The 26,158-nt window shown below is 37.6% G+C and overlaps 1 protein-coding gene and 1 long non-coding RNA gene across 2 annotated transcripts in view; both read left to right on the forward strand.

Moving 5' to 3' along the window:
* Nucleotides 1–945: 945 nt before the first annotated feature.
* LOC141791887 (solute carrier family 22 member 4-like) lies at nucleotides 946–12,496 on the forward strand. The gene is made up of 11 exons (XM_074672586.1): nucleotides 946–1,242; nucleotides 2,076–2,502; nucleotides 5,501–5,604; nucleotides 5,677–5,831; nucleotides 5,922–6,093; nucleotides 6,211–6,337; nucleotides 9,609–9,709; nucleotides 9,785–9,999; nucleotides 10,137–10,319; nucleotides 12,044–12,179; nucleotides 12,266–12,496. The coding sequence occupies exons 2-11, from the start codon at nucleotides 2,095–2,097 to the stop codon at nucleotides 12,351–12,353; spliced, it is 1,689 nt and encodes a 562-aa protein (XP_074528687.1). The 5' UTR covers nucleotides 946–1,242; nucleotides 2,076–2,094; the 3' UTR covers nucleotides 12,354–12,496.
* Nucleotides 12,497–15,572: 3,076 nt separating this feature from the next.
* The window catches only part of LOC141792101 (uncharacterized), a 35,032-nt gene continuing 24,446 nt past the window's right edge, over nucleotides 15,573–26,158 (forward strand). The window contains exon 1 of the long non-coding RNA XR_012598351.1: nucleotides 15,573–15,996. This is a non-coding gene — a long non-coding RNA (uncharacterized LOC141792101). The remainder of the gene's footprint in view (nucleotides 15,997–26,158) is intronic.

Here is a 26,158-nt window from a genome sequence, read left to right on the forward strand (position 1 = left end):
ATTGTGCAAATTTATAAAAAAAAAAAAAAGATACATTTCAATCTTCTTTATATTGCAATACACATCAATATTCCAACATAGTGAAGAAGATATTAAATAAAAAAAGAAATATTGGTATTCCCAGTCCTCACTGTTTTTTCTTATTTATTAATTTTTCCCCAGGTCAAACACCCCCCACCCCCACCCCCATGAACCATGTAGGAGCCACACTTCTACCTAAAATTAAATAAGTAAAATAAATAAATTTAAAACAAATTGAATTTAGAAATAAATAAAAAATAAACAAATAAATAGATAAAAGGAAAGGGAAAAAAATAAATAAAAATTGGAGGAGTAAGAAAAGAGAGTGCTAGTTTTGTTTATTCATTTCTTAAAGGTTAGCCATTTTAGTCATGGCTAATGCTTTTCAACATTAAAGTGAAAATTTTAAAGAGACAGACACAATATGTTTTAACAACAAAAGTTATATTTACCAACAACAGAGTCTAACGTGTTAAATATTTGTTGATTGAAGCTCCAGTGTGTTTATCACCCTACTGTTTCAGGTTGTAAGGATAGAGCCCAGTAATTTAAATTGTAGCTTGTGATTTTACTTCACACATATCATGTTGGTCATCAGGACCTAAGGAAGCAAATACACATGAAAAGCCTGATGGTGAACCTCGTTTGATCTTTTCCTTCCATTCAGCGTTTCACCCTCACTGCCCTTTCCTGCTTATTCTGGCTGACACGGACAACAGCCAATCACAGAAGGCGAGAGCTGGAGAGGGCTGTGGTGACTGGGTCCGCCCACTTTATACCAAAAAGAAAATCTGCTCCGTAAGAAGAAATTCTACTCGTGAGCGAGCAGGTGGTAGTTTCACGATTAGGAGGGCAATGAAAATAGTTGTGAACTCTCTGAGTGTCAGAGTGTGCTCTAAGCATAATATTTATTCCTCAGGCGACAACATTGAGTGCGTGGAGCAGAGATAATCTGCGCGCGAGCACTCTGAAAGCGCTCTGAAAAGTAATTTGCTGGCAAGAATGTTCAACTTGCGCGCGCGCAGCTCCTTCAAAGCTGTGCACGAGGATCTTATGTCTCATAAGTGCCCTCGGGTTTTGTCCGAGGGCACACTTTATTATACCCCCCACATTAAAGACATCTTGACTGGCTTTCTGATGAGCTGCTACCCTAACCCAACCTCAGGAGACAACAGACAGAAGACGGAGTTCACACGGATCAGAACATTTGACGTATGTAAAGTAAAAAAAAAAAAAAAAAAAAAAAAAAAAAGGTGTCAGGTTATTTATGTATGGGTGCCTAGCCAGTAATATTTATAAGATCAGATCTTTAGGTCTGAAGTGGCCTGCAGAGTAACACACAAGAGTCTGCTTTGAAAAGCTGCAATACACCTTGTTTAAAACAGAACTTTATTCTTTTTATTCAGTGTTTTACATTAGATGAGACACAAAACTAGAACTTATAATGCTGACTTTAATATTGTGCTTTAAAACAGTAATCAAAAAATAAGAAGGTAGTAATTTAAGAGTGACAAAAGTATACCCTATGTAACACAGAAAGGATTTTTACAGTATCTAAAAGTTACTCTTCCACTGAATGAAATGTTACATGAGCCGCTGCCCAACAACAGCTGAGAGTTTATGGAGAATGATTGATAACTGCATCATAACTTCTTTATCTAGAAAGCATCTGTCTACAAAAATTAATGGTTTACTTCTACTGGAAAATCATTAACTCTTTGTCTGAGAAATCTTAGACTAATGTGTTGTTAAAGAACAGACTGAATTATATAATTATTATATTGTTGAGTTTATTCCAGTCATCTAAATCTAAATTATGCAACACAGTCATTTTTAATATAATTTAAAAAAAAGTTTTGAATAAACTACAGAGGTGTACCCTTTGTCATATGTAACTGTGTAACCTCCCTGATCGTGTGAAGCTGGCATATAAAGCAACTTTATCTCTCACATGGTTCAAATGCCAGTCTCAGAGCAGTAGACCACGTCCACGCTTACAAATTAGCAAAGTGTTTGCTTGACTTTTCCATCTTTTTTTTTTTTTTTAACTGCAGGATTTCTTTTTCTGAGACAATGGGCAGCTCAGAAGTTAGAGACTATGACAGCATTACTTCATTCCTTGGATCTTGGGGAAACTTTCAGCTGAGGATTTTTTTAGCACTGGCTATTAGCATCATTCCTAACGGATTAATTGGAATCTACATCATATTTGTTGCTGCTGTCCCACATCATGAGTGCTATATCCCTGAGAGTGTCGACATCAATGAGATGTGGAGGAATGTGACAATCCCTTTGGAGACTGTCAATGGTGTGGAGCGGCCCAACTCTTGCTTTAGGCTTAACTTGGATATTGTCAGTGACTACTCGCAAAAAGGTCTGGTCCCAAATGTGGATGTGAATGTGAGTGAGATCCCTAGGGAGAGCTGCCTGAATGGATGGATTTACAGCAAGGAAATCTACCAGTCAACTATCGTCACAGATGTGAGTATTAATCCAGGTACTTTTCTTGGAGCATGAAAATGCACTAAACAGGATCAAAATGAACATTAATACCTCTGAGATGAAATTTAACAGATTGGTATGTGTGTTTTCTGGTTTGGGACGTGCAAAAGACAGAATGAAAAGGAGTAAAAAAAGGATAACAATGTGTGTTTAATCTAAATGAAACAGAAGACACTGGTAAATTAAAATCTTAGTGTCTCCATGAGGTGTGATCACATAAGTATTTAGACTCCTCCCATCTATACAGCTTGGAATAAGTGACACTTAAAACATAATTAAACTATAAATTATTCATCAACATAGTGCTACTCAGTCTAGCTGTTATTCCAGTCAATGGCACAACTCACAAGCTAATGCTAATGCTAACATGTTGTCCTTCTAAAGGAAGTTGTTAAAGACTAAATGCAAGCTTGAAAAAAGTATTATAAATGGTTTCACATTTGGGGCTGAGAGATAAGAAGATGTTTTTAGACAGTGACAGTGATAAATTTCTAACTTTGAATTGTTAAGCTAACTGCTGCAAGCTAATGTTTGCTAGGTTGGTGTTTAACTCACAAATTTTTCTGTTTGTCCACCTAACAATACTAGGAGTGAGAGAAAAATTTATGTATTGTAGTATCCTGTTTTATGTTTTTTTTGTTTTGTTTTGTTTTTATATAACAATTTTTAATCATCATTTTTTTGTAAAAAAATATATATTTATATATATATATATATATATATATATATATATATATATATATATATATATATATATATATAGTTTAAAAAATATATAAATATATAATTTATTTTTATAACATGTTTTTCAAATTTAAGTCCTTTTTTGAGTCTTCGGATTGGAAAAAAATTTGAGATGTCAGATCCCCTAAATGAATCTTAAAAACAGACACAAGTGATGAGCATTTTCGGGGAAAATATGGCTCCTTATTCAGTCTGAAAATATCATCTTTCTCTCTTTCACTTGGTCTGTTGGTAAAGAAGCCGAATGCCCTGTTAAAGCAACAACACTTTGCTGAAGAAGCCTAATAGTAATTTCTTTTTACATTAAAATAAGTATTTAACATTTGGCAATATTTTTAATGGTGTTTTTGGGCTGGGGCAATATGCTTTACTCCTAATTTAATTCTTTTATGATTTTTGGGGTGCCTATTCAATTTAGATTGCTATTCTTTGATAGTTTCATTTTTTGTTATTTTTACGAGCTGTCTACACAACAATGGTTTTAGGGTGGAAGGCATAAGTATTGTTGCTTTTTGGCCTGGTGTTTACACAGAAACAGTGTTTTAGACAACCTACAACACAAACTTTTAAAAATGGCCTCCAAATTGGAATTTTTGCCACTGCTTCCGTGTAAACAGTAAGCCGGCGTTTTCAGTCGAAACACTGATGTCACGCTCCGCCTTGCGCATACAACAGTACAACAGTGCCGTTGTTATGTTCATCACGGACTACCATGTTGTGCTTGTGCTGCTCAATCTGCTGACTGTCTTAAAACAAAATGTGCATCTGCTCTTATAGCATTCACCAATACACCAGATAAGCGGTCCAACTCTGCTTCAGTGGAGATTCACCAAAAACAGCTTCTGGGCAAGACAGTTATAGCACCAACTACAGGCTGGCATAGTACAGCGTTTCCATGTAAATGCAGACTTTTGTATAAAGCAGTGTTACCCAACCCTGGTCCTGGAGGACCCCTGCCCTGCATGTTTTAGATGTTACCCCACTCCAGCACACCTGATTCAAATGAATGGCTCGTTATCAGGCTCCAGCAGAGCTTGATGACGAGCTGATTATTTGAATCAGGTGTGTTGGAGTCGGGTAACATCTAAAACATGCAGGGCACGTTAATGCAACAACACTATATACTAGTGTTACCCAACCCTGGTCCTGGAGGACCCCTGCTCTGCATGTGCTTTAAACAATGCTATAAGAGCAGTTGTTTAAAGACAGTCAGCAGATTGAGCAGCACAAGCACAACATAGTAGTCCGTGATGAACATAACAACGGCACTGTTGTACTGTAGTATGCGCAAGGCGGAGCGTGACATCAGTGTTTCGACTGAAATCGCCGGCTTACTGTTTACACGGAAGCAGTGGCAAAAATTCCAATTTGGAGGCCTTTTTTAAAAGTTTGTGTTGAAGGTTGTCTAAAACAGTTTCTGTGTAAACACAAGGCCAAAACGCAACAATACTTTGGCCTTTCACCCTAAAACCATTGTTGTGTAAACAGCCTTTAAAAATCACAAAAATGGAAATATCAAAGAATCGCGATCTAAATCGAAAAGGTACCCCAAAAATCGTAAAGAATCAAATATCCCCTGCCCATAAACACCATAAAAAATGTTGCCAAATGCTAAATAGACCTGTTTTATTGTAAAAACAAACAAACAAAAAAAAACTATTAGGCTTCTTCAGCATGCTAATTTTGGCAGTTTTATCACAACATTTAATGCTAATGTTGTTTCCCATCTACAGGTGTATGCTAGCTAGTCTAGTTATGGCTCAAACTTTTCCAGCACAACCTTAACTAGCATTATATAGCTATAATCTTTTGTTATTTTAAGATTTTATTTGCTTGTTATCTGTATTTCAACACTATTTGAACATATTGTCCTATTGAATGCTACCAAATAATATCTGGCTCATCAAAATTTGCCTTTAGCTCACTTGAATATATTTACATTCGAGTAAATGTCAGTTGATGTACATTGTCACTTCTTAAAAGATGAATAAATAGATAAACCAATAAATAAAACATACATATGGTTCTTGATTTCAGAAGGAGCTAACTGGAAATGTATACAGTTTGGCTAAAACACATTTTCTTAAAGCCATTGTTGTAAGATTAGCTATTTTGAACACAACACTTGTCTGACTAATGATGCTAATAATAATGATTTGAAACACTGACCACATTGCCACTGTTACATATTCTGTTGATCAGCAAAGTAGAGACATAATCTCTTGGTTTTCAGTGGGACCTGGTGTGTGAAAATGCATACAAAGTGCCACTGGCCACCTCTATCCATTACGTGGGAGTTCTTATTGGAGCATTCATCTCTGGTCAGATGTCTGACAGGTCAGTACTGCAACACAGCATTGTCTGATATTTATACCAGTGTGGGGTAAAGACCTCTTCGCTGTTTCTCAGGTATGGAAGGAGGCCTACGCTCTTTCTCATGATGGCTCTTCAGACTGTAGCGGTTACAGCTCAGATTTTCTCACCAAACTGGGAGATCTTCACCTTCATATTCTTTTTTGTGGGCGCAGGAGGATACTCCAACTACACCGTTGCGTATGTGCTTGGTATGTGGTTGTCCTGTAAGGATTTCATGCAGCACAACCAGAATCATGTATAGTTTGATAACTGCTTCTCTGAATTTATTTCACCAACAGGTACAGAAATTTTAGCTTCAAATTCCCGAGTGGTGTTTTGTTCCCTTGGGGTTTTTATGGGCTCTGCTGTGGGCTACATGTTGGGCCCACTTGCAGCTTACTTCCTCAGGGACTGGTGGTTGCTGTTAATTCCCAATGCTGCCTCAAGTCTGGTCTACCTCCCTCTGTGGTGGTAAGAACAAACAAACACTGAGTTCATGATTTATCTTTTACAGTATCCACCAAACATCAGCAGACTGTCTGAGTGTCTTCTGTTAATGTTTTGTCTGCTTGTTTTTTCCTCATCTAGGATTGTGCCCGAGTCTCCTCGCTGGCTCTTCTATCAGGGAAGAGTGAAAGAGGCCGAAGCTATACTGAGAGATGCTGCCAAGAAAAACAAAACTGAGGCTCCAGAGGACATTTTTACAGCCGCTGAGGTAAGATTATCAGCATTGTTTATGATGAACATGCCATAAAGATTAACCATATACTAATCAGCTAAGAATGCACGTGCATAGGTGACGGGATTGCTCAAATGATGCGGCTTGGTCAAATCAGGTCTTTTATATTTAAATCAGGGGGAACTTTCCATTAATATCCCCTAAAAGGCTTGAGAAGATCCAAATAAACAAGTTAAATAGGTTTGATTTTCATCACAAAGCCACACATTTGATCCAGCAGTCAGAGTAATCAGGCCTCCACATGCTTTACATCTTCGAATAACATTACTCAGAACTTAATGCGAACTTTGCAGTTTGAACGGACCCATTAGAGGCACCGCCTGTATCAGCACACATCCTGTTGCCCTCGCACACACAGACACACACTTCAGTGGTGGGGGATACGCATGATAGCACAATTTATGGGATCAGATTCACAGAACTGTCACATCTGAACAGGAAATAGATAAGACCCAGGGTCACAACAGGTAGTAGAGGTGATAGAGTGCGTGCTGGGATGGAGTTAATGTCAAATGAAAAGTTCTGTGTTGGTTGGGTGATAGTTATATAAGTGGAGCTTTTTGAAATGGTAAACTTTATTGTTTAGGTAACTGGACTTGTGGACTGTGGTAGTGAGTAGTTAGTATTCTGCTGAGTTTATTTTTTTTTCATTTAGCATTTATTTAAAGGGCCTGTGAGGAGTTTCTCACTGATCTTGAAAAGTCTCCCTTCTAGATATATGCCTGATTATAATCCCCACTTTAAATTGAGATTATCAGCGCCAATATAACAGGTTACAGGTTATTTCAAAATGCTACTTCTTAGCTTCCCGATTGGGTCCAGTTGAACAGGATTGATTTACAACTGAGGTAGTTAAGTAGTGAGAAGAGAAAGAGATTTCTGTGATTAATTTTGTAGTGATTGTGGACACTGGAGCCTAACTGTCAGACAGAAAAAGGACAGAAGAGCAGAGGAAAGATAAACAGGAGAGAGATAGAGCACGAGCTAAAGGCTAAAGGCTGTGTTATGCTAGCAGTAGTTTGCCTTTGTTTACAACATGACATATCTGTCTCTTGGTTCTTATAACTGATTCGTCTTCCCTGCCGAGAGTGGCAGAAACTTCACGCCATGAGCTATTTACCACTCTGTTGTCATGGTGATTTCTGTGTGAGAGTCAAACCTATGTTTCTGTACTTCGTTCTTGTTTTTCCGCCATCTTGTCTGAAATTTCCGGTACGAAAAGGACTGTATGAGGGGGCGTAGGTGTGAAAATGATGCCATTTGTCTCTGCAAAGCCACACAGGCCCTGAGATAGCGTCAGGCATAAAACAGCCTCAAAAGGGCTAATCACTTTGTGCTAATGTTGACTCCAACCCACAGTCAGCAGTTATTCTGCAGTGGTCTGTTCAAACTTGAGAGTCTATCAATAAAATGAAGAGTGAGGTTACGTTAGCTCTGATTGGTAGATGACTGGCAGGACATAACCAGGATTTACTAACGTTACACATTACAGACATGTCTTAGAGCACCGGGCTGTCAGCTGTGCTAAATACAGACAGCTACTAAACTACAAACAAACTGACAGTGTTTACTTGTTGTCACGTTAGCCCACAGATACGTCAGACTGCCAGGCTGCTGATTCAGATTCAGATTCAGATTCCTTTAATTGCCATTTGTGTAAACATATGGGAATTTGTGTTGGTAACAACATGTGTGTATTTACAAACAAGTAATTTTTTTCACAAATAAACAACAAAGAACAAGCACCACAAGTGCAAAAGGAATGGCATAAATAAATATAAAGTAAATATAAAGTGCAGTGCAGAGGACCAGTGTATGTTTTTAAATATAAATATGAAACCGGTTACAGAAGTGCCGGTGACACTTGGGGCGGAGAGGGGGGGGCAGAGTCATTGACCAGCCTGGCAGCTGAGGGGAAGAAACTGAGTCTATGGCGTGCTTTCAGAGCCTTCAGCAGGCGCAGCCTTCTACCAGAGGGCAGCAGAGTGAAAAGACCATGGCCAGGATGTGAAGGGTCGGCCATAATCTTTCTAGCTCTCCTCAGTGCTCTGGAGTTGTGGAGGGACTTCAGAGAGGGCAGGGGGCAGCCTATCACCTTCTCAGCCGTGCGTATCACCCGCTGCAGCTTAGCGAGATCTTTTGCTGCCGCAGCGGGGAACCAGGTGATGATGGACTCTATGATGGCTGTGTAAAACTGGGCCATCATGGTCCTGGACAGTTTGTATTTCCTCAGCTGCCTAAGAAAGTACAGCCGCTTCTGGGCCTTTTTCAGGAGGGCAATGGTGTTCAGTTCCCACTTTAAGTCCGGAGTGATGGTAATGCCCAGGAAAATTAATTTAATTCCTAAACAAACACACACCTCACTAAAAGTCATTTACAGCAGTGTGTGTAAGACTCCCGGCCAGAAGGTGGCGAGGCAGTCCAATTAAAACAGATCCTCTTCATGGCACCTTTAACCAGGAAAGCCTCATTGATATTAAAAATCTCTTTTATAGGAGTGTCCTTGCCAAGATAGCAGTAAGTCATGAGAAGTTTTCTTGATAAGCAGTATAAACACAGAGAGCCTGTGTTAATTATGCTATGTTTATGTGTAGGTATAGACGAAGCAGTAAATGCTCTTCAGAAACACTCCAATAATGTTGAAAAAATGTTGTTTTTGTTGTTGTGGGGGGGAACAAAGGCTTCTTATCAAAAATGTGCATGTCATTTCCATAGACTGTATATAGAGTGGACAACGTGGCTCCCTCATTTGTCATTGTACAGTTTTGAAGCCAAAATACCCCCGCCACAGGCGCAGCCGTTGTAGCAGTTGTGAGGCCAGAGTCTGCGCAGTAGAGATCTTTTTTTCTTTCAAGAGTCTAATCACTTCTTGACTCTACCTCTCATCATTTCTCCCAGGTTTTTTAAAGATTGACCACAGCCCATCTGGAATGACTGGAGAGACAGATTTTTTGACCAATAATGTAGCCAGCCACCAGGGGGAGCAGTTATTGTGGCGACCTCACTTTGAGCCAAGCAAGATGACGTCAATTTTTTATAGTCAATAGTCATTCTTCATTGCTTTTTTCTTATAAATCTAGCCAAAGAAATAGACTGTAGGCAAACATAAAATCCTAGTATGTTACCAAAAGCACCCAACAACAGGAGGAAAGCTGGGCACACAAAGACTGGCTGGAGTAACACTCATTAGGCATCAAAATGAGCAATTCTTAAACTCATGTTGTTCTAACTACCCTTTTTCTTGCAGATTGATGATGTAATGGCCTTGAAAGAAAAGAACTACAACATTACAGTCCTCCTAAGCAACTGCAACATATTCTCTATAACGATACTGTGCTCAGTCCTGTGGTAAGTCAACAGTTTGCGAAAATGTTTCAGTACCTTCAATGCCATGTGTGAAACATGTTTCAACTGTCTCTGCAGGATTGTCATCACCATAAGCTACTTTGCTTTAACTCTCAACACGTCAAACCTGCACGGTGACCCTTACTTGAACTGCTTCCTGTCTGCTTCAGCAGAAGTGCCGGCGTATTTGATCGCTCTTGTGCTGCTTAAGTTTTGTCCCAGGCGCTTCTGTCAGTCCTCTACACTAATGCTCGGAGGCATCATGATCCTCTGTGTTAACATCATCCCAATAGGTGAGTGAAGCATGCTCTGGAAGTACTACACATTTTTGATCTAAGCACCTGAAGCTAACTTTTAAAGATTTACATGAAGGTGGAGTTAAAATCATTTCCTTTTCAGTAAATGAAGTTGTTTTTTTCTCATCCTACAGGTCTGCCAGCAGTGTCAGTGTCTCTGGAGATGCTTGGGAAGTTTGGGATGACCTCAGCTTTTTGTATCGTGTACGCCGTCACATCAGAGCACTTCCCCACTTTTATCAGAAACACAGCGATGGGCTGTTGTTCAATGGCGGCTCGTATCGGGACCATCATCTCCCCCTTCGTCATTTATCTCGGTGAGTATAGAGTCAGGGCAGTTTCTCTGACCTCGTAGTGATTTCTCTGAAAAGTAATTGATCTGCAAATATATATACAGTGGGGAAAATAAGTATTGGACGCGTCAACTTTTTTCTCATCACATTTATTTCCAAAGATGCAATTCAAACAAAACGTCTACCAGACATTGGTATTAAATCAAATAATCCACACATGAAAAGAAATCACAACGTTCAGGTCCATAAATAATGATTATGTGGAATTAAGTATTGAACACAACATGGAAAGGCTGTATACTTTGGCAAGGAAATCCACCATACCACCTGAAATCTGTCAGTAATTATTACTTGAACTTCCAATCAGTTCAAACCAACATCAGCTGGGCTAGAGCAAATTGATGGTCCTATAAAAAAGGTTGTTTTTTTCACCAAGCAGTTAAATACCACACACCTCATGATGGGTAAAGGCAAAGAGCTCTCTGAAGACATTCACAACCTGATTGTTGCTCAGCATCAGAATGGAACTGGTTACAGACTTATATCAAAGCACCTGAATATTCCAGTCAGCACCGTTGGGGCCATTATTCACAAGTGGAAGAAGCACCACCTTACCATCAACAGGCCACGCACAGGAGCTCCTTGAAGATTTCTGACCAGGGAGTCAGAGAGATAGTCAGAAGAGTACTCAATGAGCCAAGGACCACCCTGAAAGTGCTCCAGAAAGACTTGGAGGCAGCAGGTACAATTGTTACAGAGAAAACAATAGGCAATGCACTCCACCGCCATGGCCTCTATGGACGCTCAGCCTGCAAGACTCCATTCCTCAAGAAAAGGCATGTTGAAGCTGGTTTAAAGTTTGCTCAACAGCATCTTGACAAGCCTGTAGAATACTGGGAGAATGTTGTCTGGTCAGATGAGACCAAAACTGAACTTTTTGGCTGTCATTCTACAGACCATGTTTGGAGGAGAAATGGCTCTGCACATCAGCCAAAAAACACTACACCAACAGTGAAGTTTGGAGGTGGAAGCATCATGGCATGGGGTTGTTTCTCATCTCATGGTGTTGGCAAACTTCATATAACTGACGGAGCAATGAATGGAGCCATGTATGGGGAAATTCTTGATCTGAATCTGCTGTCATCCACCAGGATTATGAAGATGAGACGTGGCTGGACCTTCCAGCAGGACAACCATCCAAAGCACACGGCAGAGTTGACTCTCAAATGGTTTCAAAAAAAGAAAATCAATCTGTTAGAATGGCCTAGTCAATCACCTGACTTAAATCCAACTGAGCATTTGTGGAAAGAAGTAAAGAAAAGTGTTCACCAGAGGGCACCAAAGAATATTCCAGATGTAAAGACAATCTGTGCAGAGGAATGGGCCAAAATCACACCTGAGCAGTGTGGGCCATTAGTTAAAACATACAAGAAGCTTCTGGAAGCTGTCATTGCAAACAAAGGCTTCTCCACTAAGAATTAGATGAGTCTCGGCGTGTTCAAAACTTTTTTCCTGTGTTATCGTACTTAATTCACCATAATCATTATTAATGGACCTGAATGTCATGATTTCTTTTCATGTGTGGATTGTCTGAGTTAATACCAATGTCTGGTAGAAATTTTGTTTGAATTGCATCTTTGGAAATAAATGTGATGAGAAAAAAGTTGACATGTTCAATACTTATTTTCCCCACTGTATAAATTGTTTGTTTGTTCCAAAATTGTTACTCCAATTTAATCCGTCATCAGGTCGATACTATAAGTACCTCCCGTACATAATAATGGGAGGAGTTGCTGTTATGGGTGCCATCTTGTGCCTCCTGCTGCCTGAAACGTTTAAGAAACCTTTACCAGAGAGTGTTTCACAAATGCAGCTGATATGCGGGTGAGCTACACAAAGTATTTCTGCTTTATATCTACCTTTCTGACCTCTCACGTTTAAAAACACTGTTTCTCTCAATGTTCAAACAGGAGGAGGGAAGAGAATGAAAAGAAGGAAAAGGAGGAAGACAGTGGAGGAAGCAAAGCTGATTATCAGAGTAAAGAAACCAGGATGTAGTTCATGGCTTCTGTCATGGATGAGGTTGAAGCAAATCGACATGTAACACAATCTTAGATTTTCTTCTTGCTGCTTTTTATGATTGCCTTGCATATTAGGATGGTTTGTTTTGTGTAAAGTTATTTTGAAGAACTGGATTTTAAAGGGTGTAAAGTGTAACTTTAACTTACATTTTTATTTTATTGTTAAAGATGTCAAAACTGTTGTGACTGTTTGTATTTTAAAGAACACATAATGGAAATTTGCATAAGCTTGCTTTTATGTATAGGTTGTGTATATATTTTTTACTGATGGATGTAATTTATTCGTCAAAGCTGGTGCATTTTCAGAAAACAATAGTTTCAATTAAGGAAATGAATCCATGTGTTATTCATCAAGAGACAGACACAGATAAATATATCCAGCTACTAAACTACGGTACAAACTGAGTTTGTAACGTTTGCCTTTTGTCACGTTTCAGTAGCACTTACGTAACTGCCAATAAATACATTTCCTCGCCAGTCATTGTCCCAAATCATGTACTTTTGTCTGTAAAAAAACAAACACTGTGGCTTTGCACTCACCAGAAACTACAATCACATTTCACAACCGTTCACAGCTGTTTCGCTGCTTTTTACTGATTACGTCCATCAACCATCTTTTGATCTTTTCCCGCTCCTTCCTCTATGTAGCCAGTGTGGCTACCACTGAGTGTGTTGACTGTTAAAAATGCACCAGCTGAGAAATCAAAGTGCACTCACTGCGTTTTCCCATACAGTCATAGTGAACTCACTTATGCACTCAAAACAGAAAGTGTTTGTGCAGAAATGTGCAGTTTGGGTCACAGCAACAGTCTTTAAACTAAAATAGCTTTTTCAGATAGAGTTAAGTCTTTATCTTTAATGGCAAACAGTTGTTGATATCTGTGTGTTTATTTAATGAACTCTTTCAAAAAAAGCAGAAGAATACAAGGTCAAATAAATCACTTCGGCTTTCTAAAGGAAAGAAACAATATTGTTGTTTGAAGTCCCATCATATACTTTATGTGTCAGAGCTGACTAGAGAGCTGATATTTTGGACTAAACCTTATTTGAATAGCAAAGTAAATGGGGAAGCTGACGTTTTGATCTTTGTGAGCAGCACAAACTTTGTTAAAAATGGACTTGCTCGTGTTTCATTAAAGAATTACGGGAGAGGAGCAGGGCCCCCTTAAAAAAAAACAAATCTGTTCCATCAGTTTTTTTTCTTAAAAAAAAGTTGGATTTTTGAGATTGAGTCAGACTTCTGATTTTTTTTTTTTTTTTTCAAAATTCTGCCATAAATCTCAGAATTTTGCCTTTTTTTCATCTAAAAATTGTAAAATAAATAAATAAATAAATAAAATTAATAAATAAAAAATTGTAATAAAATAATAAAAAATGCAAAACAAAAAAAATAAATTAGATAGATTTTTAAAAAAAAGCTGATTTCTGAGATTGAAGTCAGACTGCTGATTTTTTCCCCCCTCAAAATTCTGCCTTTAATCTCAGAATTTTGACTTTTTTTCTCAGACAAAAATTGTAAGAATAAAACTTTAAACCTATAAATACATTTTTAAAGAAAGTCTGATTTCTATGATTGAAGTCAGACCACTGATTTTTTTTTGTACCTCAAAATTCTTTAATCTCAGAATTTTGACTTTTTTCTCATACAAAAAAATGTGAAAAAAATTAAAATTTAAATAAATGAATAGATTTTTTTTTTAAAAAAGAGAGAAAAAAGTCTGAGTACTGATTTGTTTTCCCCCTCAAAATTCTGCCTTAAATCTCAGAATTCTGACTTTTTTATTCCATTTAAAAATTGTAAAAAATAATAATAAAAAAATAAAAAATAAGAAAATAAAAATATAAAAATAAATTAATTAATAATTTAATAGATATAAAAAAGGCTGATTTCTCAGATCGAAGTCAGACTGCTGATTTTTTTTCCTTTAAAATTCTGCCTTTAATCTCAGAATTTTGCCTTTTTTTCTCAGAAAAAAAGTTGTAAAGATAAAAAGTTAAAATAAATAAAAATATGTGGGGAAAAAAAGAGAGAAAAAAAGTCTGATTTCTGAGATTAAAGATAGACCGCTGATTTTTTTTTTCCCCCTCAAAATTCTGCCTTTAATCTCAGAATTTTGACTTTTTTCTCAGACAAAAATTGTAAGAATAAAACTTTAAATGAATAAATACATTTATAAAGAAAGTTTGATTTCTAAGATTGAAGTCAGACCACTGATTTTTTGTCCCCCTCAAAATTCTGTCTGTAATTTCAGAATTTTGACTTTTTTTCTCAAACAAAAAAAGTGTTAAAAATTAAAATTTAAATAAATGAATAGATTTTCTTTTAAAAGAGAAAAAAAAGTCTGAGTTCTGATTATTTTCCCTCAAAATTCTGCCTTTAATCTCAGGATTTTGACTTTTTTCTCAGACAAAAATTGTAAGAATAAAACTTTAAATGAATAAATACATTTATAAAGAAAGTTTGATTTCTAAGATTGAAGTCAGACCACTGATTTTTTGTCCCCCTCAAAATTCTGTCTGTAATTTCAGAATTTTGACTTTTTTTCTCAAACAAAAAAAGTGTTAAAAATTAAAATTAATAGATTAGAATTATGAATAGATTTTCTTTTAAAAGAGAAAAAAAAGTCTGAGTTCTGATTATTTTCCCTCAAAATTCTGCCTTTAATCTCAGGATTTTCACTTTTTTTCTCCGAAAAAAAAGTGATTTTTTTTAAACTAGCAGATTAAAAAAAATTCTTGAAAAAAACTTAGATTTTTCTGATTGAAGCTAGACTTTTTTTTTTAAATCTGACTTTAATCTCAGAAATTTGCCTTTTTTCTCAGAATTTTTTTTTTCAATTAAAATATTTTTTTTATTTTTTAAAAAGGGAGAAAAAAAAGTCTGATTTCTGAGATTGAAGTCAGACTTCTGATTTTTTTTTCCTCCGAATTTTGCCTTTTATCTCAGAATTTGGCTTATTTTTAAATATCCATGTATATATTTAAAAAATCTTAAATAAATGATTAAATTAATGGATTGAAAAATAAAAATAATAATAATGAAAGGGAAGATATTGACTTTTTTCCAGTGGCCTTAAACCTCTGAATACTGGCCTCCACCGGCAGCTTTTGAAAGGTTCATGTGTGATGCAAGCTCAAAGATGAGCGTTAAGCAAACAACATTTAGCCAAATCAGGACAATCCCACGTGTCTGGTTTCAGACACGTGGGATTGTCCTGGTTTGGCTCACTTCACTTTCAGCAGCGCTCTAGCAAACACCATGGACTAAGAACACTGTTATTTCTTCTTGTTCAAAGATAAAGCTCACATGCGGGAGAACCACATTATACACAAATGCCCCCGTAAAAAGGCGCAGAATCAGTGACTTTTAGCAGACTCTACAGGTGGTGTGTCCCCTCGCTGTGATCTCAGACCTGCTGGCTCTCAGCTGCTGTCTGGGGGAGTTTCTGCTGCAGATCATATTCCTGATTTCACCCGAAGCCTCGACTAAAGTAAAAGTGAAAGCATGCAGACTGCCAGGGCTCACCATCAGCCGTTTGCTCCTTTGTTCACTGTCCTCAACGTTTCCACAACTTTGGATTTATCTTCTTGGACAGGATTTCATCCTCTTCATATTTAAGGTGAGGTTTCTTATAATTACACTCTGTCGTAGATTTTGCCTTCAGTCGTTTATTGAACAAACACATCCTACGCCCATCATTGGGATCGATGTGGCGGTTCATAACGGATCCTTTATGAAGGCCTTTACCCCTTTCTTCAGTGATAATACAACATTTAGACTATCAAATTCTACAGTCGTGCCCAAACGTTTTTTCCATCAGTTTTTCTTTATTTTGTGAGATGAAAAAGTGGGAGTTTGCGGAAACAACGACAGCACTTCAGACATCAGCTCTTTCCTTTTATGTTTAATGCTCTTTAAACCTTTTTTTTTCATATATGGTTTGTTTGTTTATTATTATGGATGGTTATTGGTTGGTTGTTACATTTTGAATCAAGTCTTGAGTTTTATAAAACCGCAGTTGCTGAGTAATATTTGCACGAAAGAGATGCAAATAATGGCGAAAGTCACATATTTTCTTTCATTATCTAAAAAAAAAAGAAATAAACACGCCTGTTCGAGCTAAAACAGTATTGAGCCACCTCACTGATTTAATAACTTCATATTAACCCTAAAACAAAAGTGTTGGTATGGTGCTTTGCTGAAATGTCGTCACGTTTTTAAAAAGGCAGCTCTCAGGTCAGATTTCTTTTCTTTCGGTTTTGCTGAACGGTTGAAGCAGTACCGCGTTCAGCCACTAGATGTCGCCAGCTTGTGTTGCAGTAAATGTAAATGTGCTTTATTTATACAGCCCTTTACAAAAGATAATGTATAAAAACCAATGATAAAAGACAAAAACTATAACAATAATAGAATAAGATAAAATAAAATGAAATAAAATAAAATAAATGAAATAAAAGTGTCACCACGCTACATATTAAAAGCCATGCTAAATAAATATTATAGTTATGATTAAAATGGTGACCCCAGTTTTTGCATTTTGACCTGAACACTTCCATTTAAAGTTGGTTTGATGCTCTCAGTGCTCTTCCATGTACACTGACAGTTAAAAGCTCTGATAAATAGGAAAGGTCCAAACCATTAAGAGCTTTAAAAACAAACCACTGCTTAGTATTAGCAATATAATCCAATAATGAAATTTTGGCATTATCTCTATGTGGCTTCACTGGTGTAGCAAAAGCTTGTCATGCTGATCAATTTATGCAAAATATTTTTATCTTTAATGGAAAAATTCTGAGTTCTGCTTTCCGTCCTGTATTTCTGCTTTTAGTACTTTTTGAGTGACTTTCTTTGTTATTCTTCTATCTTCTTCACATTACTTTAAACTTTTTTTCCTTGTTTACTTATTGTTGCTAAGAAACTATTTTAGCACAACGTATCTATAACTCTACTTTAACGTAAACACATTGTGCTAGCACAAACGGTTATTACTCCAGACTGGACAGAAAAAACAAAGCTGCTGGCCCTGATGAGGCTTTTTCGCGATGGCATATATTCAAAAATAGAAGCAGCTAAAACGAAGGAAAGTAATAATCAAGTAGAATAAAATAATACCATATAGAGTAAAATGGGCAAGAGAATAGTAGCGAAGAGTAAGAAGAATATCACGCTCATAGATTTTATTTTGCACTTTGAGATGCTGATGTTTTGTTTTGTTTTGTTTTGTTTTGATTCCTTGTTTGTTTTTTGTTTATTTATTTGTTTGTTTTTGTATTTTGTTTCCTTGTCTGTCTTTTTTTAAAACTCTGATTTAGGATTTGTATCTCATTGCCTTGTATTTACTAAAAAGAAAATGTAAAAAAGAAAATTTAAAATAAATAAATAAATAAATGTATTTTCTTAAAAGAAAATTTAAAACAGAAAATTTTTGATAAGAAAATTAAAAGAGAAAATAAATACATAAATTTTCTAAAATTTTAAAAAGAAAATTTAAAAGATAAAATAAATAAATAGATAAAATTATTTAATTAATTTAATTAAAAAAATACTTTACTGATGTTCAGGGGGAAAAGAGTATGAGATTTTACAATCATGTTGGCAATGTGTCAAATGGAACACAAATTAAAAGGCGTTTTAATACGTTTATTTGTATATGTTAGCCCAGCCATTAAATATTGGTATAGGATATATCGGTTGTATTGTTGTAAAAAAAAAAAAAAAAGATTTATATATATATAATTTTCTTTCATGTTCAATTTATTTATTCTCTATTTCTCTTATTTATCTTATGTTGTCAGCTAAGGCAGATAGGTTTAGGCAAGGCAAAGGAAGTTTATTTATATAGCACATTTCAGCATGGCAATTCAAAGTGCTTTACAGACCGAACAGATTAAAAGAAAACAATAAAAATTCAATTACAAACCAGAATAAAATTAAAAAGATTCATTAGAACAATACGATTTATAAAAAGGTAAAATAGATTTTAAAAAAGATCTTTAAAACAGATTTTAAGATAAGAGTGGTAGTGCAGAGTTAAAGAGAAGATATTAATATCAATTGTGAAAATGCTCAAATTAAAAGCAGCTGTAAAAAGTGGGTCTTCAACCTGGATTTAAATGAGCTCAGAGTTCCAGCAGACCTGATCATTTCTGGCAGCTTGTTTTAGATATTCAGAGCATAAAGGTTTAGGTTTAGTTATTCCCATTTGGGAGTTTGAGATTAGGATACAGAGTAATGAAATCTAATAACAAATTACTTACGGAGAGGGGAAGGGGTAGGGTTAAATAAACTGATGCTTCTCTCTACTCCATTTTCAAACATGTTAATGTTGTTTTAGTTGCTTTTTTTATTGTTGCTATTTTGTGCTCGAAATACAGCACTCACTCATTCATCATTCATTCAAAAAGCTTCTCCAAGTGTGAGGTGAGCACTGTCTTAACAGCCTGGGGGAAGAAGCTGTTTTTCAGTTTGTTTGTGTTTGTTAGATACTTTGAACATGCCAGAAAAAAAGAAAGACAGAAAAAGAAAGTCTGAATATGTCAGATCCTTTGGTAAAATTCGTCTCAGAAAATTTGCTTTATGAAGCAGAAGAAAAAAAACAGCTACATAAATATGTGTCAATATTATCAGCAAAGTTTCCCTGATAAAAGTGTTGGATTTATTAGAAATTGTATCTTTTTGATTCACAAATCCTGCTAAGTTTATCAAGTTAGCGCTGATATCGTTTTTTTTTTTTTGCTACTTTTACATTTTTTAAAGGTAGAGGATGAAGGGTTTTTTTGTAGCATTGAGTCCACTGACAGACTTACCTGAGTTCCAGTTTGAAAGCTGGAAATACAATACCCTTAATGAACACAAGATGTCACTGTTGGTTAAAAATTAAACTGAAGATCGTCTCATAGATGACCACTAGATGGCAATAAAGCCTCAAACATAACTTGTGTAAACTTGACAGTTGCATGTGTCCATTTATGGTGTGTGGAAAGAGAAGTGTGTGTGTGTGTGTGTGTGTGGTTTCTCTGTTTTTGACTCACTTTCCTGTTTGGTGTTTACCCTCCTTTAAACCGAACCTGTCTGGTGACCTGATCACAACATTTGCATACGTGAAAGTGATTGAGTCTCTTTAAAGTGGGTCTTAGTGTGACTTTGCAAATACCTTTGTTGTGTCTCTATGGGGACTGTTTTTAGGTTTACTGTCCTTATTATCAGTAATCAGTTACAGAACCAGATCCAAAAACCTGCAGATAACAGATAAGAGTCTGGCACTCACAGCTGGAGAGGATGCTCACGCCAACTGTTTCAAAAGTCCCTGCAGCTCGTAGAGTCATCACCAGCAGGTACTTCCTGTGTAGCTTGAGTTTAAGGAAACAAATCAATCAGTATTTTATTCATAAGAGTTTTGCAGGATTCCTTGTTGGCGTTTTCACACTTTGATGGCGTATTTCAGGTTCAAATCAACCTTTATTTTTATTTGACTCTGACCTTGAGCTGCTCTGAAGCCCCGGATGTCTGTTGCTTGTTTGTTTCTAGTTTATAAAGACGTTTATGGGTCACAGAGGAGAGCACTCACTTGTTTTGTGTGTGGTTTAACTCTCATAAACGTTGAGGTGTTTGTTGGTGTTTCTGGTAAATGAACAGGCAAATATTCCTCTCACATTCAGAAAGCAGAGGCGTGTTGACGTGAATCTCTGCAGCCTGATCAAAGTGTGTTATGCCCTAAAAGTAAAGTGCCATGAAAGTTGCTGAAGCAAAACATGTCCCACTTCGAGATTAAAAAGTTTAATTTACTTTTCATGCTTCCAAATCGTGCAAATCTGGTTCAAACATAACTCGAGAATAAAGAAAACAAATCAGCAGCGTTTGTTTCATTCAAATAATGACAGATGCAGTGATTAAAAACCTGCTGAAACCAAAAGAACAAGCACAACAACACCGTCACATGGTTTATTATAAATGCCCCATTTACAGTGGCTCCTCACGCTGCCAAAATGCTCCCGTGCAGCTCAGCAAAGTTGAGGTTGCGACAGGGAGTGCTCGCTGAGGTCATAAACTGAGCTCTGGATTTCCTCGCTGAGGACTGATTTATAAGAAATGCCTCCGTGTCTCTTGTGAGGTGCTCCACCTTCTGGTGAAACCGCTGAACTGCTCCCTTATTTTCACCAGGGCTTTCCTCTAAGTCATGTGATTTAGAAGAAGCCGTAGTGGAGCAGTAACACTCTTGACTCAGCAGTGGCCTGTTTTTTTTTTTTTATTGCATCATTTCTGTGAGCAGTTTTATGTTTCTTATCTGAAGATTGCAGACTTAAAGTTTGATCTGTGAGCAGGATGTGGAGTATCTGAGCCAAACTGAGCTTTGGGACCGACTGCATGAGCTCTGTGAACTCTGGTGTCATGTGGGTGGTTTCCAGCGTTTAATAAATGTGTCATCATAGTGGGGGCTATTTTTTTTTTTACCAGTCAGGTGTTGAATTTGACCTTTTCTACTGTCAACTTCAGATCTAACCACCCTGACTTCTCATAAAAACAATTTCAGAAAGTAGCTCACCAAGTTTGATCCTTTCAGATTCTGTTCAGTTTTTCTCAACTTGTTTGCTCTGAAACCATTTCTATCACTCAGGAAACAGCTTTTTCCTTCAAAGTGGTCAGGCATTTCTAGATTTTCTCTTATTTAAAAAAATGCAGAAGCAGGAAAAAAGATGTTTCTGGATCTCTTTAAAGCCCCATGAGCTGATTGTTTTAATCCTGCTTGCACATGTTTATAACAGTTTTCATATGTGGTGCCACAAAAGCAACGACTTTTGCTAACAATGTCATTTTGTTATGCCTTAAATTCAGCTCTGTGCACAAGAAAACTGTTATTGTGTAGAAACAAGTTGTTGTGTGCGCACAGAAAGTAATTTTTAATTAAATTAAAAAATTAATAATATGCAAAAGATAGCTATCTTGTGTGCAAAGTTGATGTTGAGTTGTTGTGCACACTAGGGATGGGCGATTTATCCTCAAAATTATATCACAGTATTTTAAGGAAATTTGCAATAACAATATTTATGATGAACAACAGCATTTTTATTGCACACACAGTATCGAAGCCACTTTGCCAGTCATTTACTACTATTGCACAAGCTTGAAATGTAAACATAGTGAGTAGTATGTAGGAAATCTGAGGTTTTGGAGGAGGAAAAGTTAATCTTGGAGGTGAAAAACTTCATCATCCTATACGACACGACACCTTCTTTCTATAAGGACACCAACAGAAAGGAGAAGGCATGGCAGCGTTGCCAGATGGGAAATATAAAATTATCCAACCAGAGTCTCAAAATTAGCGTATTTTGGGGGAAATTAACTAACACCCGACAAAATAACCCAAAAAATTAATAATGATCAAAATAGCTGTCTTATTGTTGGGCAAAAGTCACAATTGATCACTCCTCCACTTTGGCTCCCGCTCACCCTCGTCCTCTCTTTCGGTGCTCATTCTTCTCTCAGCTGACGAGACTTCCTGACTATCTGAGCTCCTATGAGCATGATTGGCTGTCAATCGTTCTGAGGCGAATGACACTCAAACTTTGATTGGCTGGAAACGTCACATGATATAAGATGCATTTATGGTTTACAAATAACTCCGTCAGACTGGGGTAGATGTGTAACAACCACATGAAATTGTCAAATTATCGTACATTTAGCCTTTTTTGGAATTATTGATCATACATCATACAGAGGGCTAAATTATCGTACAAATACGATAATGATCGTACGTCTGGCAAAGCTGTGGCATGGACTGAAGGAGCTGAAGTTTGGAGAGGACCAGATGAGCTTAACATACTAATTAATTACCATAAAAGTTTGTTATCATGGGTGGGATACCTGCAGGAACATGTGGTTCTCCTATGATCTTGTAATCTCGGCTGCTGTAAGCACTGCCCTGCGCTGTAAGGATGGGTACCTTTCACATATGAAACGACACCGTACTGATGCCTGGTACCTGGCAATCGGTACCGGTACTCAACGGTACCAGTTTTTGGTACTTTTTTGTGTTTATGTGGTAAAAAATATAAAATCATTTAATAATAAATTTAAAAAAAAAAATTCAACTTAACATATATATTCATCAATATGTAATCTTGCAATGCTGTGTTCATGTCCAGCATGGAAAATCACGTACTCTTCCACTCCCTCAGTAACAAGAATGCATTTAGGTACCTAAACGCGGGACCTTTTGATTTTACATGAATCGGTACCCGGTACTTTTGACAGAATTTGGTCGGTACCTATAAAAGTTCCTAATTCGGTACCCATCCCTACTGCGCTGTGCTTCACAGTGCTTTGCTCCAGAGACGCATCTACTATGAACAAAATCAGGGGAATTGCGCTGCGCTGTGCGGCGCTCACGCTTTATGTGTGAATCAGGGGTGATGCTGATATTAGGTTTGGACGTTCAGCTCAACCACACGTCCGTCGTAGAGGCAAAAAGTCCAGGGATAATAACGTAGCTTTACGTTCTCCTCATGTGTCTTCATAGCCTGGTTGTATTCATGTGTTTCAGCTTTAGGTGGTGGAACATGTTTGTGGCACATTTCTCATTTAATGTGTTTTGCTGCGTGTCTGATCTTTGTTCAGCCAAACCACCCGCACATCACTGAGGTAGCTCCTCTTTTAGCCTCTAAATGCTCATGTGAGGACGAAGTTGATGATACTTTTGCTCTCGACCAATGTTGTTTGTACACAGCAGGGAGCGTCCTAAGTCAGTGCACCTCTGCACTGTAAATATTGGGAAATGACAAATTTATATCATCAAAAAAATTACACCGGTATTATTGTAGACGGTATGATATGGCACACCCCTAGAGCATAGGATCATTTCCTGGTGTGTATGAAGAAATGCACAAACTTTTGCACACACAGTGATGTCTTATGGGTACAGATAATAATCCTGTGCACTAAAAATAACTTCCAAGCAGAGAATTATCATCTTTGCAGGACGTCACCGGCCTCGTGGATGCGTATGCTCATAGATCAGACTGATACTGGAGGGGTGGGTTATGTTGGATGATTTTCCTACAGGAGAAAGCTGTGGTCCTAAACGTTTGATCAGCTGAAGAACAGCCTGTTTCACTTTAATCGTTGTTTTCAATAATCATTTTTTGTCTCATTCCCTTTTCTTCTTTTTGCATTTTGAAACTCTGCTTAAACCAGTTCTAAACTCCAACAGCCCAGAAAGTAAATTTGTATAATTTTTTTGATTGGTCTTAGAATTTTGATCAAGTGAGAAGCCACTGAGCGCTGTGGTGTGATTTGTCGGACCAGGAAGCCCTGTAAGATTGCTTTTTGGCTCCTTCCACCTTTTTATAAACTTTTTGTTGCATGGGAAAGTTTAAGGAAACGACGAAAATATATCTCAAGGAAATATCAAACATGACAGTCTGCTGTTTTGGAGATGCCATAAAACCATTCAAAGCAGGAACGCGAAACGTAAGACGACGACATAAAAATCTCTGGTATGTTTTCGATCAGATCCTACTCGTGAACGCGTTCAGCTTCACTGCGCTTTGTTTTCTTCCTTTTGCATGTTGTTGCTCTTGTTGTCCTTGCAGCTCACAGCAACAACCCAGCTCACCTGTGGCCACACCTTTGGCAGATGGCACATTTTCATAGAAATCAGATTACAGGAAAATGGGGACTTAAGTCTTGTACACAGCCCCGGGGCTGTGCAGGGTTTGATCTTGAATAATTTAAGGCCACATATTGTGAAATATTCAAACAGGGTCATTGTTTTCCTAATGAATTAAATTGAAGTCGGGATCATGAACACGGATACCGGAGAGGATGTTACACACCTTAAAAACCAGCAGCGACACAGGGATTGAGGCCTTCAGTGGGACCGTTTATAAGTGGTTCCTGTCACATGAGACACAAAGGCAGTTGACTGCATTAAATAACACACACACACACACACACACACAAACTCACAGCACACTGTGGTAAAAGCTGTAACTCAATCCTCCAGTATTAATTTACAGCTCTGTCAGCTGGGCTGGATCTGCTCTCTCAGATAGCTTTCGTGCTTACACACATCGTTACACACTTCCTACGCACACATTTATTGTGTGTATTTATGGGGGTCAGGGTTGTTGTATAATCCGGGGCCGAGGAATTCTGAGACGGTTAACATCCTCCCAGAGTTTCCCCACAGTATTCATCAATCACTGAAATCCTCTTACTGGTTTTTCCAGCCTCGAGTAGTCGACAGCAGATCCTGGAGCAGTTTATGTAACATGCAACTTAAAGAAAAGCCGGACAATAAATCCACATTCTCCAGAAGTGCTGGGTGGATCTGTTATCAAGATGCATTCCCAAGATTCCTCAGTGATGTCTTCATCTTTTTTACACATGGTAGTTTTTCAGCAGAGGAAGAGAAAGTTTCAGATAAAAAACAAGTTTTGTAGTAAAAGTGATCTATACACTCACCGGCCACTTGATTTGGTTTACCTGTTCAACTGCTACGCAAATTTCTGATCAGCCAATCACATGGCAGCAACTCAATCAGAATGGGGAAGAAAGGTGATTTAGGACTTTGAACGTGGCATGGTTGTTGGTCTGAGTATTTCAGAAACTCATGATCTACTGGGATTTTAACCCACAACCATCTCTAGGGTTTTCAGAGAATGGTCCCAAAAAGAGAAAATATCCAATGAGCAGCAGTTCTGTGGGCCAAAATGCCTTGTTGATGCCAGAGGTCAGAGGAGAATGGACAGACTGGTTGGAGCTGATAGAAAGGCAACAGTAACTCAAATAACCACTGGTTACAACCGAGGTCTGCAGAAGAGCATCTCTGAACACACAACACGTCCAACCTTGAGGCAGATGGGCTACAGCAGCAGAAGACCACACCGGGTGACCCTCCTGTCAGCTAAGAACAGGAAACTGAGGCTACAATTCACACAGCAACACCAAAACTGGACAATAGAAGATTGGAAAAATGTTGCCTGGTCTGATGAGTCTGGATTCTGCTCCACATTCAGATGGTAGGGTCAGAATTTGGCCTCAACAACATGAAAGCATGGATCCATCCTGCCTTGTATCAACGGTTCAGGCTGCTGCTGCTGCTGGTGTAACGGTGTGGGGGATATTTTCTTGGCTCACTTTGGGCCCCTTAGTACCAACTGAGCCTGGTTTAAAGTCCACAGCCTACCTGAGTATTGTTGCTGACCATGTCCATCCCTTTATGAGCACAGTGTACCCATCTTCTGATGGCTACTTCCAGCAGGATAACGCTCCATGTCATAAAGCTGGAATCATCTCAGACTGCTTTCTTCAACATGACAATGAGTTCCCTGTACTCAAATGTCCTCCACAGTCCCCAGATCTCAATCCAATAGAGCACCTTTGGGATGTGTTGGAACGGGAGATTCTCATCATGGATGTTCAGACGACAAATCTGCAGCAACTGTGTGATGCTATCATGTCAATATGGACCAAACTCTCTGAGGAATGTTTCCGTATCTTTTTGAATCCATGCCACCAAGGATTAAGGCAGTTCTGAAGACAAAAGGGGTCCAACCAGGTACTAGCAAGGTGTGCCAATCAATCTAAAATATTGATATAGTGATGCCTACGTTGGGCTCAGTATTGGTCAAGACTTGGGTGATGAGATTGATACTTAAGTTTCATTTTCTCTTCTCTGCATAGATAGATAGATAGATAGATAGATAGATAGATAGATAGATAGATAGATAGATAGATAGATAGAACTTTGTCTCTTCCTTAGTAGAAACAGAAATTTGTCT

This window comes from Halichoeres trimaculatus, unplaced genomic scaffold (assembly GCF_033239565.1).
Source record: "Halichoeres trimaculatus isolate MK-OKI-2021-1 unplaced genomic scaffold, fHalTri1.1 fHalTri1_scaffold_6, whole genome shotgun sequence".
Classification (NCBI taxonomy): Eukaryota; Metazoa; Chordata; class Actinopteri; order Labriformes; family Labridae; genus Halichoeres; species Halichoeres trimaculatus.

Excerpts from the sequence above, each read along its gene's own strand:
- LOC141791887 (XM_074672586.1), top strand. The coding sequence starts at position 2,095 with ATGGGCAGCTCAGAAGTTAGAGACTATGACAGCATTACTTCATTCCTT. Across the intron at positions 2,503-5,500 it reads AGTCAACTATCGTCACAGAT|TGGGACCTGGTGTGTGAAAA; the intron begins GTGAGTATTAAT and ends CTTGGTTTTCAG. Across the intron at positions 10,320-12,043 it reads CCCCTTCGTCATTTATCTCG|GTCGATACTATAAGTACCTC; the intron begins GTGAGTATAGAG and ends ATCCGTCATCAG.